At 45.2% G+C, this 12,961-nt stretch overlaps 1 protein-coding gene across 1 annotated transcript in view; it reads left to right on the top strand.

Annotated features, from left to right (window-relative positions):
• The window catches only part of Ca8 (carbonic anhydrase 8), a 70,030-nt gene that overhangs the window by 27,889 nt on the left and 29,180 nt on the right, over nt 1–12,961 (top strand). Inside the window, exon 4 of the mRNA XM_041657876.1 lies at nt 9,571–9,666. Coding sequence (XP_041513810.1) covers nt 9,571–9,666 — 96 coding nt within the window. The remainder of the gene's footprint in view (nt 1–9,570; nt 9,667–12,961) is intronic.

The raw sequence follows: 12,961 nt of genomic DNA, 5'->3' as shown, positions 1-12,961 counted from the left end.
AGAAGGGCACGGCCCAGGGGGTGGGCAGGTGTTTGGGGGAAAAGATAGGCAAGTGTTTCTCTGTCAGGAAAAGGACAGAGTAATTTTTTTCTCTCCCGGAAATGAGTGACCTTGTTACTAGAGTATTGACAAATGCTTGACCCTAGTAGATGGGCTTTTGGGGTTGGGTTGAAGGCTGGTTCCAGCAAGCAGTGTTTTAAGTTTGGCCTTGAGGTGCACAGGGGCAGGTCTCTATTCTTCCTTTACGCAGTTCTCAGTTATCGTTTGGGAGGCATTTGAAGTTATGAAGGATCATGGTGGTCTGGCTTTCTATAGTGAATGTGTCATTAATAATCTTTGAGTTTTAAGGAAATAAATAAATGGGTTTGAATAGTGTCATGGGGGAAATTATCTGGAGTGGCCTCGTCATAGTTCAGACTTCCTTGACCCCCCTTCTTCGGAATCAGCTAGAATAAAGCCACATTGTTTGTGTCCAAGCTCAGGCTCTGCATCATTTATTGATGGACAGGCAGCCACACGTTGGGAAGGGGAGCTGTAGAGAAACAATAAGGAGTCTCAAATTCCAGAGGATGCATACTCAGACTCTGACCAGCACCTGAAAGAAAAAGATGAAATAAAAGTTACCCAGAAAGGATGTAAGCAGTGATCCGGCTGAACCTCATGGTGGCTCCCAGGGACCACACCAGGGGGTGGGAGTTTGAGGAAGTAAAACCTATTATCCCATTAAAGAATAGTTAATCTTTTAGCCTTTTACCACACAGCTTAGGTAGACCCGCCTCCCTCAGAGCTGGTTCTTTCGTCAGGTGATTGACCTGCCAGGGTATTAACTTTTATTTTATTAATTAAAAAAGTAAAATCACATATCATTTTCCCTTTCTTTCTTTTTCTCTTTCCTTTCTTTCTTTCTTTCTTTCTTTCTTTCTTTCTATTTATTTATTAAAGATTTCTGTCTCTTCCCCGCCACCGCCTCCCATTTCCCTCCCCCTCCCCTAATCAAGTCCCCCTCCCTCGAAAGCCCAAAGAGCAATCAGGATTCCCTGCCCTGTGGGAAGTCCAAGGACCTCCCACCTCCATCCAGGTCTAGTAAGGTGAGCATCCAAACTGCCTAGGCTCTCACAAAGCCAGTACATGCAGTAGGATCAAAACCCCATTGCCATTGTTCTTGAGTTCTCAGTAGTCCTCATTGTCCGCTATATTCAGTGAGTCTGGTTTTATCCCAGGCTTTTCCAGACCCAGGCCAGCTGGTCTTGGTGAGTTCCCAATAGAACATCCCCATTGTCTCAGTGTGTGGGTGTACCCCTTGTGGTCCTGAGTTCCTTGCTCATGCTCTCTCTCCTTCTGCTCCTGATTTGGACCTTGAGATTTCTGTCCGGTGCTCCAATGTGGGTCTCTGTCTCTGTCTCCTTTCATCGCCTGATGAAGGTTAATATTCAGGAGGATGCCTATATGTTTTTCTTTGGGTTCTCCTTCTTATTTAGCTTCTCTAGGATCAGTAATTATCGGCTCAATGTCCTTTATTTATGGCTAGAAAACAAATATGAGTGAGCATTACCACTCTTGGGAATATACCCAAGAGATGCCCTATCATACAACAAAAATATATGCTCAACTATGTTCATAGCAGCATTGTTTGTAATAGCCAGAACCTGGAAACAACCTAGATGCCAATCAATGGAAGAATGGATGAAGAAAGTATGGAATATATACATATTAGAGTACTACTCAGCAGTAAAAAACAAGGAATTCTTGAATTTTGTATGCAAATGGATGGAAATAGAAAACACTATCCTGAGTGAGGTAAGCCAGACCCCAAAAGAGGATCATTTTCCCTTTCTAATTCCTCCTTCCACTCCTCCTACATGGTCCCTCTTATTCTCTCAAAACCATGGCCCCTTTTTCTTCATTTCTGCTGTGTGTGCATAAATGCACACACAATCTCATTCTGCTCATTGTTACTGATGTGTATATGATTGTGATTTCAGGGCTGACCACATGGTATTGGATATAAACTTATGGGCTTATCTCTAAGGCAGACAATTTAGACTGTTTTAGCATTACTTACTTACCTGTAGTTCTTTTTTCTTATCATTTCCCAAGGTCATTTATCTCCGGCCCACAGGCAGACTGATGCTGAGCATGAGGATTGGTTTTTGGTTTTTCAAGACAGGGTCTCTGTGTAGCCCTGGCTGTCCTGGAGCTCGCTCTGTAGACCAGGCTGGTCTCGAACTCACAGAGATCCGCCCGCCTCTGCCTCCCGAGTGCTGGGATTAAAGGTACGTTATGTCATTGCTGTGACCAGATATACCCAAGAAATGCAGCTTATATAAGACAAGATTTATTGTGACTTGTGGCTTCCAGAGGCCTGGGTCCTGGTTCTGAAAAGTTCATTCCATGGCCGTCTGATAGTATATGCTTGGACTGGACACCCCGGCAGCAGGAGCTTCTGAGAGAAGGCTCTTTACTCTGCGGTGGCCAGGAAGTAGTGTGTGTGTGTGGGAAGGAGAGGGGGATGAGGTGTAACCCTCAATGCCATGTCCTGGTGACCCACTTCCATCAGCTAGGTTCCCCCCTCTAGCTAACCACCTCCCTAAATAGCACTCCTATTGGCCCTCAGCATGCGAGCTTTTGGGATATCTCCAGACCGTAACCGGTGTGTCTCCCTACCTGTAGTCTCCGTTCTCCGGCTGCTCTAGTTTCGTGTCAGAGGTCTAGAACAAGGCACCACGTTATAAAACTGAGCCCATCCTTCTTTTGATGGCATATTGATGTGTGTGGGGATCTTAGCTCTCCGCTCTTTCTTCCTTGTCTGTTGTATCTGTTAGTTTTGATTCTCATCTCGTCTGTTCCCCTATGCTCCTGGCTCACAGCTTACCTCCTTCTCCAGTCCGTTTTTCTATCACATCCAGGGAGGCCAGAGGGTAGAGAGAGGATTCCCAGGGTTGAGAAAGGCAAGGTAGGAGGAAGGGAACTAGAGCGGAGAAGTCCTGGGGAATATGGGTCACTTTCGCATTGAGCATTAGATCCTTAAGTGGTGAAGAAAGGGATTAAGGATATCTGTGCCAGATCGGAGTAGGAAATACAGGAAATGAGAGACTCTGAGCAGAGGGGATGTGAAGGCTGGGCTCCAGAGAGGTCAGTGGGCCTCTGTAATGCCAGTGGGCGGGGGCAGGAAAGGCGTCGGTGAGTGGAGATAAGGGCTGCCGTCTGAGACCCCAGAGATGCCGCATTGTGCCGGAGTCAGCCAGAGCGGACCTCTGAAAAGAACTGGTGTCAGAGCTAGAACTGTTCTGCTCGTGCAAACACGGAAACCTCTGAAAGGAAATGCCATTAAGCATTTGCTGACAGGAGACTTCAGCAAACTCACGGGAGTGCCCGGGGTACTGGTGGGTCATAGAGCCTTTCAGAGTTTATGACTTTTTCCATTGTAGTGATTCACTCTTCTGTGGTTTAACGCTGTCGTGTTATTTCTGTTAATAATAAACCTGTTTATCTTGAAGATAGCTTTCTGTTAAGCTTCCATGGAATCTTGAAACCTTTTTCTCCGTGCCAAACAAATGACTATATGACTATGGAGTGTCAGAGTTTCAAGACTTTGGACACATTTATCAGCTGCTGAGACTTAAGTATATGAAGATTCACGTTTCCCAGGGACTAATGGTAAAGCCACATAGTCAATTATAGGAAATTAGCGTCTGTGAACCTTGTAGTGAAAACTCCGTCAAGGCTTGGCTCCGGCACTCGAGGAAGGTGAGTTACACAGTCTGTAAGCCAGTCTGATGTCTTAGGACAGCAACCTGCTCACCCGGCTCTTCTGCTAGGGTGGATCATTTTAGCGTTTGACTCTCACTGAGGTCTCTTGGGTGGGAAAAGAGTTGTAAAGAGTGAGGAAGGCTGGGTTTCTTTGTCAGAGAAAACTGTTCTCTGCTGATCTAACAACCCATGCTACAAGCAAGCAAAACCATTGACCCACTTGAGGGTGTTTGGTGGCCACAGTAAGAGTTTGGGTTTTGTCTGCACAAGATAACCTTTGACTACCCACTGTACCGTGTATTTTCAAAGCAAAGACTGTCCGGGTTCCTCGTAGACTAACAACAGCTGGGTCCTGGCCTGGGGTGGGGGTCAGCTTTATTCCAGTGTCCTTTGAAGGAGTTAGGTGGCTCCACACAGTGGGCCATCTGAAGCCCTGCCGCAGATACAGTGACAGTGACATCTAGTTCTTAGGAGTAGTAAGCAGCGCTGTAAGCAGGGAAAGCTGCCCTCCACCCTCAGAACTCCCTGCTTCAATGCCCTCACTGGCTACACATAAGCAGTGCTAACGCCAGTAAAATAGGATGGGCATAGAGGGGGTGTAAGCACAGGGGGGCAGAGGAGGGAATAAACCAGGCTTATGAAGTACAGTGCTCCTTAGCTTGCAGAGGACCTGATGCTCAAAGGCGAAGGTGACTTTTGAAGCTCACAGGGCTGCTGCGGTCGCGGGGCTGAAAGGAGAGTCAGCCTGTGATTCCTGGCTGAGGTCTGCCAGAGCCCCTTGCTTCTGAGAGCTCAGAGTTGCGGGCTTGCAGGTTGCAGTCTTTCCCTGCTGCCCTTGGAGTCCTCCGACACGCCCCCAGCAAGCCTGCACTTGTCTCCATGTCCGCCTTTGAAGTTTATCTACCAAGGCCCTTCCACTCACGATAGCTGTCTGCTTGGACCTCTCAGGAGACAATGGGGGAAACGTGGCTGCACCTCCCTCCCTTTCGAGTTGCTTCATCACGACAGTCTTGCTGTGTAGATTTTAATTCAAATCCATTTGCGTCCAGAGTCCTTTGTTGAACTGCCTCCATTAGAACAATATGTGCCCGTTCTACAAAGATTGTATTTACGCATGAGCACATTAACGAAGTCTCCTCTCCTTATCTGGGGGTATTGGTTCCAAGACCTCTAGTAGATATCTGAAACAGGATCTTTCTAACCCCGTGTGTATGAAGTGTTTTTCAATACACAGAAATACCAATGATAGAGGGATTTATGAATTAGACACAGTACAGAGTACCAATAACTAGCAATCAAAGAGTTAATTATAGCAAAAACTGTGGTAAAAGCAATTTAAAACATGATTTCTGCTTAGTTTTTTTTTTTTTTTTTTTTTTTTTTTGGCTACGGGTAACTGTAATACCATGATGAGAAAGAGTACTGTATGCATTGTGTATTCTGTGGTGTGTAGCAGAAACGGACTGAAGAGGCGTGTGATAAAAACCAGTAGGAGCAGAGCTGAGGATGCTGCCTATCGTGGGAGCTTTGCTTGCCCCTCCCCCGTCCTTCTGTTCAGTCCTAGACTTTCTGTGATGCTCATTTAGCCACCAGGCCTTCTCCTCATCCTTCTGCTGCTACTCTTCTTCAGATGTAATCCCCACTGGTCTCTGCTCTTCTTTGGCTTGTACAACCTGCATTACTCTCTTTTCTTCAGGCAAATGGAAAGAGTAAGAAAGGGTGGGGTGAAGGAGAAGGGAGGAGGAAGAGAGAAGAAAGGAGGGAGACAGCAGGCATTTTAAATTATGGAGTTGGTCTCTGTGACTGAGGGGTGGTGAGACCCAAATCCCCAGGGCAGGTTGGAGGTAAGAAATTGCTTGCAGAAATTGGCATTGTAGTTGGAGGTTTAGTGAGAAGCTGTTGTAGAATTTTGTCTTGTCCTGGAGGCAGGATTCTTTTCTTTTTAGGGACTTAAGTATTTGGTCTCACGGCATTCAACTCAGTGATTAAGGCTCACCAATGCTATGGAGGGTAACTAGGTTTTCTCAATGTCCGTTAATTTAAGTAGTAATCAGAGCTACAAAACACCTTCCCAACAGCATCTGGACTGGTGTTTGGCCAAATTGAGCTCTATAGCTTAGCTCTATAACAACCTAACTCATAAAAGTAACTATACCGAAAGCTGGGCATGGTAGTGCATGCCTGCTGTAATCTCAGCCTCCGGAGGCTGAGGAGGGAGAGCTGCAGTGAATTTGAGGCTAGCCTGGGCCCTGCAGTTAGTACTATGCTAGCCTGGCTTACATAGCAAAGCCTTGACTCCTCACCCTACTTCTCGTCCCACCCAAAGCTACCAGCAGATAGCCCTACTGCAGTTTTTCAGCTGTAGCTCCCGTGGCCCCACCTTGCTTGTATTCCAGCCTCTGGTGCGTTCTCTCTACTGCTAGAAAGGCCCTCGAAGGAAAGAGGCTGTTGGGAAAATTCGATTGCTTCTCAGTAGCATCATGTTACCAATGTAATCATATGCTGGCCTGGTGTTTCCACATTAGAACCATGACAAAATCTAAAGCACCTCGCGGTCTGACCCCCTTTCGTTCCAGCCCCTCTTCTCATTGCCAAACTTAGGCTTCCACAAAGGTATTCTAGTTCTTCATATGCTTTGATGATTTCCCTCTATCTGTGGCTTTGGTGTAAGGAACTGAACCAACATTCTTCTAAGGAAGAACTGCGAAAATGGTAGGAATAAAGGAAGGGCTGGGGAGAGCAGACATTATCGGAATAAATCAAGTCTTTGAGATGCGAACAGAGTGTGCTGTGGTTGCAAGACAGGAAAGGGGAGTGTTCTGGGAAAATCCCACGAGAAAACCTGGCTGCCAGAGGCGGAAGAAGCCTGGAGGCTGAAGAACCAGGCAGCTAGAGTATTATAAAGCACCACGAGGACTCAGAGATGGAAGCGTGGCCAAAATGGGCGACAGACTGGTGGATCCCCGTGGCTTGTGATTAATGTGGTGATATTTTGTTTGTGATCTAACAAATAAAGCTTGCCTGAAGATCAGAGTGCAGAACTAAGCGACTACTTAGTTGTAGAGGCCAGGTGGTGGTGTCATACACCTTTGATCCCAGCACTCGGGAGACAGAGGCAGACGGATCTCTGAGAGTTCAAGGCCACACTGGGCTACGTGAGATTGATCCAGTCTAAAAGAGAAACAGCCAGACGCTGAAAGCTCACACCTTTAACCCCAGTACTTGGTAGTTACATGTCTTTAATCCCAGCTCTAAGGAGGTGGAGACAGGAAGCAATATGGCTGGGTAGGGAGAGGAATATAAGGCAGGAGGAGACAGGAGCTTGGTGCATTCAGTCTGAGGATTTGTAGAGACAGGATCTTGCCTATTTGGTCTGAGCATTTGGAGAAGAAATCTAATGGCTGACTGCTCCTCCTTCTCTGATCATTCAGCTTTCATCACCCAAATATTTGACTCCATTATTTTTATTTAATAAGACTAATTAAAATTGCATTACACTCAGGTAAGAGGGAGTGACAGTGGTCATGGATGCTGGCTTCTTCCATGTTGTGGTTACTTGGTTTACTTCAAGTGGCAGTAGAGCTATCGGGCACCTTCCTGGTGGTGGCAGTGCCAGGGTCTGGTCATAGAACCATATGCCAATAAGCTGGAGATAATGATGCAGGAAAATGGTGGCTACTCGGGGCAGGCATGGTGGTTGCAACTCAGAAATGGTTGCAGCTCTGTCAAGCTTGCTTACATCAGGTGAATTAGACAGACAAGGTTATGAACAGAATCATGTACCCTACCAATTCCCGTGCATATGATTATGAGTATATTTGGCAATGGGTGGAGACCCAGGCGGACCAAGAGACTAGGTTGGAGAGATTCTCTTGCTACTCTTGTTTTGTTTTATTTGCTAGCCCTGTGGGGACCACAGACAGCTGCTGCTGCCCATTTTATGTCGGGAGGGCAGAAATGCTAGTGTCTCCCTTATTTTCCTTCAAGGGAAAGAAGAATCACCATTGTTACAACAGTTTGAGATTTGCAGAGAAACTGTGAAGGTAATATAAAATTTTTCTATGTGATCCATCGCGATTTTCACCTATCAGCATTCATTTGTTAGAATTATTAGGCTAACACTGATCCTTTATTAAGTCTGCATTTCATTCTGTTTTCCTTAATTCTTGTGGCAGTTCCGTATGTCTCAGACTCCCATTTGCGATACCTTATTACTCTGCTCTGATGGTCTCTGCCTCCTCTCGCCCGTGCCACGCTCTTACATTCTTCCTGATGGTCTCGACCGTTCTGAGATACCCTGGCCAGATGTTTTGCCTGACTTTTTTTTATCAGGATTACGTTGTAGTTAAGGGTTACCGGGAGGGAGAACACAAAGGCACGTGCCATCTTCATTACGTCTCAAGACATCTACCGTCATCGTGGCAGAGGGTGGTTTTGTTAGGGTCCTTTACTAGAAGGTCCCGCTCTGCCCCCTCTGTGTACAGGACTCCTTTTGGCCGGGCGGTGGTGGCGCATGCCTTTAATCCCAGCACTTGGGAGGCAGAGGCAGGTGGATCTCTGTGAGTTCGAGACCAGCCTGGTTTACAAGAACTAGTTCCAGGACAGGCTCCAAAACCACAGAGAAACCCTGTCTCGAAAAAGAAAAAAAAAAAAAAAAAAGGACTCCTTTTGCAACAGTCACCGTGGCCCCTAAGGCTATTACTGTGCTTAGAAGAATGTGCCCGGGCCTCTGGAGGGCAGGTACAAGCAATGACCGACTGAGCAGGGAAGAACAGCAAGCCAAAGCAGACGTCACACCCCCAAACAGGCAGAAAACAAAAAGTCATGCTTTTAAAAAGGGGATGAATGTTTTGTTTCTGGAAAAAAGTTCCCCATAGTATTTTATGAGAAGAACACATCCTTTAAATTCTGTGATATGATGGATAAAGATTTCCTTCTGCTGGAGGGAGGGCTCGGAGCTTCGTCGATCGAACAGGAGCCACGGCCTCTTATCTGTACCACGGGGCTGCTTTTGACAGCCATTGTTGCAGCCACAAGAGAAAGCTTAGAATGATTCGGCATCTTGTTAATTGAGAAAATAGGCTGAGAAAGGCGATGCTTTGATGGTTCACACTGGACCTTTACAGTCCTGGTGAGTCTGTCTTCGCAGCCTGGCCTCCAGCCGCTGATTCCAAAGCTGAGTCTGCTGCCTCCCTCTAGTGGTCAGCTTTATTTTTTTCATTTATTGAAAACCGATTCTTTTTTTTATACAATCTATCATTATTATAGTTTCCCCTCCCTCTATTCCTCCCAGTTCCTCCACGCCTCCCCTACCTCACAGATAAAATTGTATCTGTCGTCGAAGAAATGGCCTTTTTCTAAAATTACATTCTCCTCCCCTCAACAGTTTGCTGTTTCTGGATATTCTCAGGTAATTGAAATAATCTGTCAGATTTTGAGAATGGCGTTTTAGGTTTCTTATATGCAGGTCACAATCCAATCTCCCCTCTCTGTTGGTGCTAGGGTTTACACTTAGGGTCTCTACCTCTCTGCCTACCTCTCTACCACTAGGCACACACACCCTGCCTCCATCCTTCCAACCAGCAACCGTTTGTCTAGACCTGTGGTTTTGCTCCCGAGCCATCCACAGCCTGGATTTGGAGAATGACAGCTCATCAGGTGTGGAACTTTGAGTCTCCCTGAGCTGGACAGAAGGAGGGAGACTCTTACAGAGAACTTTGCTGGGAGCAGTAGTCTGTTTCGGACTGACTGGACACCATGGAGATTCCGAGTGCCTGGTTTTCCAGAAGGATGCTAAGTGATGCTGTGTTCTCTCCTCAGCTCCATCTGATCCACTGGAATTCCACGCTGTTCGGCAGCATCGACGAGGCGGTTGGGAAGCCCCACGGCATCGCCATCATCGCCCTGTTTGTTCAGGTAAATGATCCTGCTGTGAGGGCACATGGCTTAGAGAGGCTTTCTTGAAGCCATTTGGTCAAATTATTTAAGTTCACAATTTTATTACTTGGAGGTCAAATGAAACACATATAAACACTGATAATATAACCCTTCATAAGATTTTCTTGTATAAAACACTTCACTTATTCATTAGATATTTTCTTCAGAATGGTATTTGGGGCCTTTGGAGAAACAAGTTAGAAAATGTCTTCTGAAGTCAGACTTCATTTTATTCAGGAAAAAAGAATTCAGAATTTTTTTTTCTCTCTCTCTTAGATCCAGGCTTTCTAAAAAAATAATAATATAATCACCTTGTCTTTTTGTTATTAATAATTTTTGCTCAAAGATGATTTGAAATGCTTTGTAGAAAGCAATGATAAAATAAGACTGGCAAAGGTCATGGCAGACTTAGCCAGTCTAAGCTGGGCACTGAGCTCTGTGATGACAGAGAATGTTTCATAGTTTAGCAGACGCATACAATGGAACCCCTGAGCTATAAAGTAGAAACTTGGTCCTTGGGAATTTTAACAATTTCTTGGGTCTCAGAAGAAGAACATTTGAGGCCCATGGGCTGAATTAAAACAAATCCTTGCAATTTAAATTGAATTCTCTTCCCTCTCTCTACTTCATGTTTACGTACACTCATTTAGCTACACTCGTTTAGCTTTGCAACTGTTATATAGGCAGAAAGGAATCACAAATTATTGGCAGAACGCTTTTAATTTTAGTGTATTGAAGAATTAACTTTAAAAAGGCCTCATTTTTTTTTTGTAACCTGGAAATGTGAGTGGAGTATCAAGCAGGTAAAGTTGAGGCAGTAGAAGGCTTTGTGCCGTCATTTAGGAGTAAGAATAAGGATAATAAACATAGGAACACAAACAAGTCATCGTGTGTGGGGAGATGGGAACAGGGGAGCTTCACTTTCAGACTTGTTATACAGTGGGCTTGTGAATTGATTTAGGTGTGATCATTTAATGTTCCCACTGTTGGATCCTCCATGTGTAGTGGCCTGAGGACTATGGGGGCCTGAGTTGCAAACCTAGCCTCCTGGGACTAGCCCCTGGAACAAGCTTGCGGCCATGGAAAGCTCCAGAACACACACAGATGTTCTCACCTCCATCCATTGGTGTGAGGAAAGATGCAGGAAGCTGTGCAAAAATTGATTTTTCTCAGGAAAGAGTTACCTAACCTGTGAGAGTGAACTCTCACCGAGTAAGGAGTGGCTGAGGAGCGTTGGATGAAGCAGGGAATAAAGGAATTCTCAGTACCTCAGGCTGGAGCGCTGGCCTCAGCCATGGACACCAGAGGAGGAAGCGGGGTGCTGCTTGCTGACTTGATTCTAAAAGCTTGGCTTGGACAGGGAAGGGCTAAAGGAGCAAAAGCCGGTGGCAAGTTTTGAGATCTGAGGTCTAGTACTTTCCTTCTGCGCATGATGAGCTAGTGCAGTCTGAAAATACAGAAAGGAGATGGGATGATTAATGCAGAAGTATCTACGAGAAGGGCCGGTGCGGTGCAGAGGACATCTCCCTCGGTGACTTTGATATAAAGCCTTGTATAGAGCAGCTACAATCTCAGGTGAAGATAGGCGGGAAGTTGGGGATACTCACGTTTGGTGCCCATCATCCTTTCGAGACTTGTAAAGCACATTGTAAAGTAGGAGGGACCCGAGTGCAGGGTTTGTCTTTGAAACAGCCAGGTGAGAGATAATAGTCTGTGAGGCAAACCCACCGAAGGCTGGATGGCCTGGATTAGGAGGGACAGCACATGTGGGATTCTTCTCTGTCTACACAGGAGCAAAGGACAGTCTAGCAGATTGTGGCGATGATCAATTGAAGAGCGGGCGATTTAGGGGGATAAAGGGAGGGAAGACCTGAGAGTGGAATGAAAGACGTCATTCAATTTAATGAGAAAGGATGAATGAGGGGCCGAGGGTGTTGGCTGCTAACAGCCAGTGAAAGGAGGGAGCAGAGGACCGAAGGCTGGGTGGGTACAAAAGCTTGGTCAGAAAGTGTAGCCTCTTGGAGTTGAAAATTTCAAAATGACAGGAAGGAGGAAAAGAGGTTAAGGAAACCAGCCGTTTCAGGAGCTGAACGTGGCAGCGTCAGGGCGAGGAGCTGAGCTGGTCAGGGCAGTGGGAGAGCTCAAGGCTGGACCACTGTGCTGTGCTGCCTTCCATTGTTCTGGTGTGGACTCCTAAGTGCTTAGGTCTGACAGGAGGTTCAGGAAGAGAAAACTGATCAGACCACTCAGTCATGCCTGCAAGAGCTACCTCCAGGGGAAACCATTGAGAGTGGGGAGGGTCCACTTCTCCTCAAGGCCAAGGAAGGTTTCTAATTGAGATGTCAGCTTTTGCGTTCATGTATAGAATCACAAAGGATACCCTTTAAACCTTAGAAATTTTATTTTCTGTTTTTAGAGCCTGCATCAGAAATTGTTTTTTTTTTCTTTTTATGACATCGAGCTGATTGGCCATTCTTAGGTTCTTTGTTTCTTTCTCCTGCACATTTCACTGTCAACATTGGGATAAACAAAGGTGTGTGTGCTGACAGCTACACTAGCTCCTTACAGGTCATTCTGCAGATGTGTGCACACGAAACGCCTCGTGTGCCAGTGCCTGTCTAGCTGAGATAATGTCTGCTCTTCCTCGCCATTGTTACAGTGCACTGGAAGCAGCTCAAAATCAGGTGGCACCAAACATTTAGACAAGATACTAAGTGTCAGAAAACATATTTCAAGTATCAGTTTTTAAATATATATAGTACACATATATTATATATAATCATATACAACACACATAAAATATATAATTATACCATATATTTTAATATTTAGCTATACAATAATCAATAATTATAACGTATAAAATGCAATTATCTATTATATGGTATATAACTGTATAAATATATATACATAAATATATATTTAAAGTAGAAATCTTTGAAAAAGTCTTATTTTACTAAGAACGAAGAAGTTATTGAATAGTGATCACCAGTAATCAAGAGATGTTTTAATTTTGATAACTTTGACATATGAAGCATCATATCCACTTCTTAGTTAATGAAAATTTTCAACTTTGATAAAGTATTTATGACCTAACTCTCTAAATGTCAAAGGCAAGAATACAAGGCAAAATATGTAAATAAATAGAAATAGAAATCTGGGCATGCTGGTTCCTGTCTTTAATCCTAGCACCCAGGAAGCAGAGGCAGAAGCAGGCTAATGTCTGAGGCTAGCCTGGCCTGCATACCAGATTTCAAGCCAGGGCTAGTTAGAG

Source organism: Microtus oregoni, unplaced genomic scaffold (assembly GCF_018167655.1).
Source record: "Microtus oregoni isolate MIOR12 unplaced genomic scaffold, Mior012 000008F_ref0000371, whole genome shotgun sequence".
NCBI classification, from domain to species: Eukaryota; Metazoa; Chordata; class Mammalia; order Rodentia; family Cricetidae; genus Microtus; species Microtus oregoni.
This window is presented reverse-complemented; position numbering and strand designations above follow the sequence as displayed.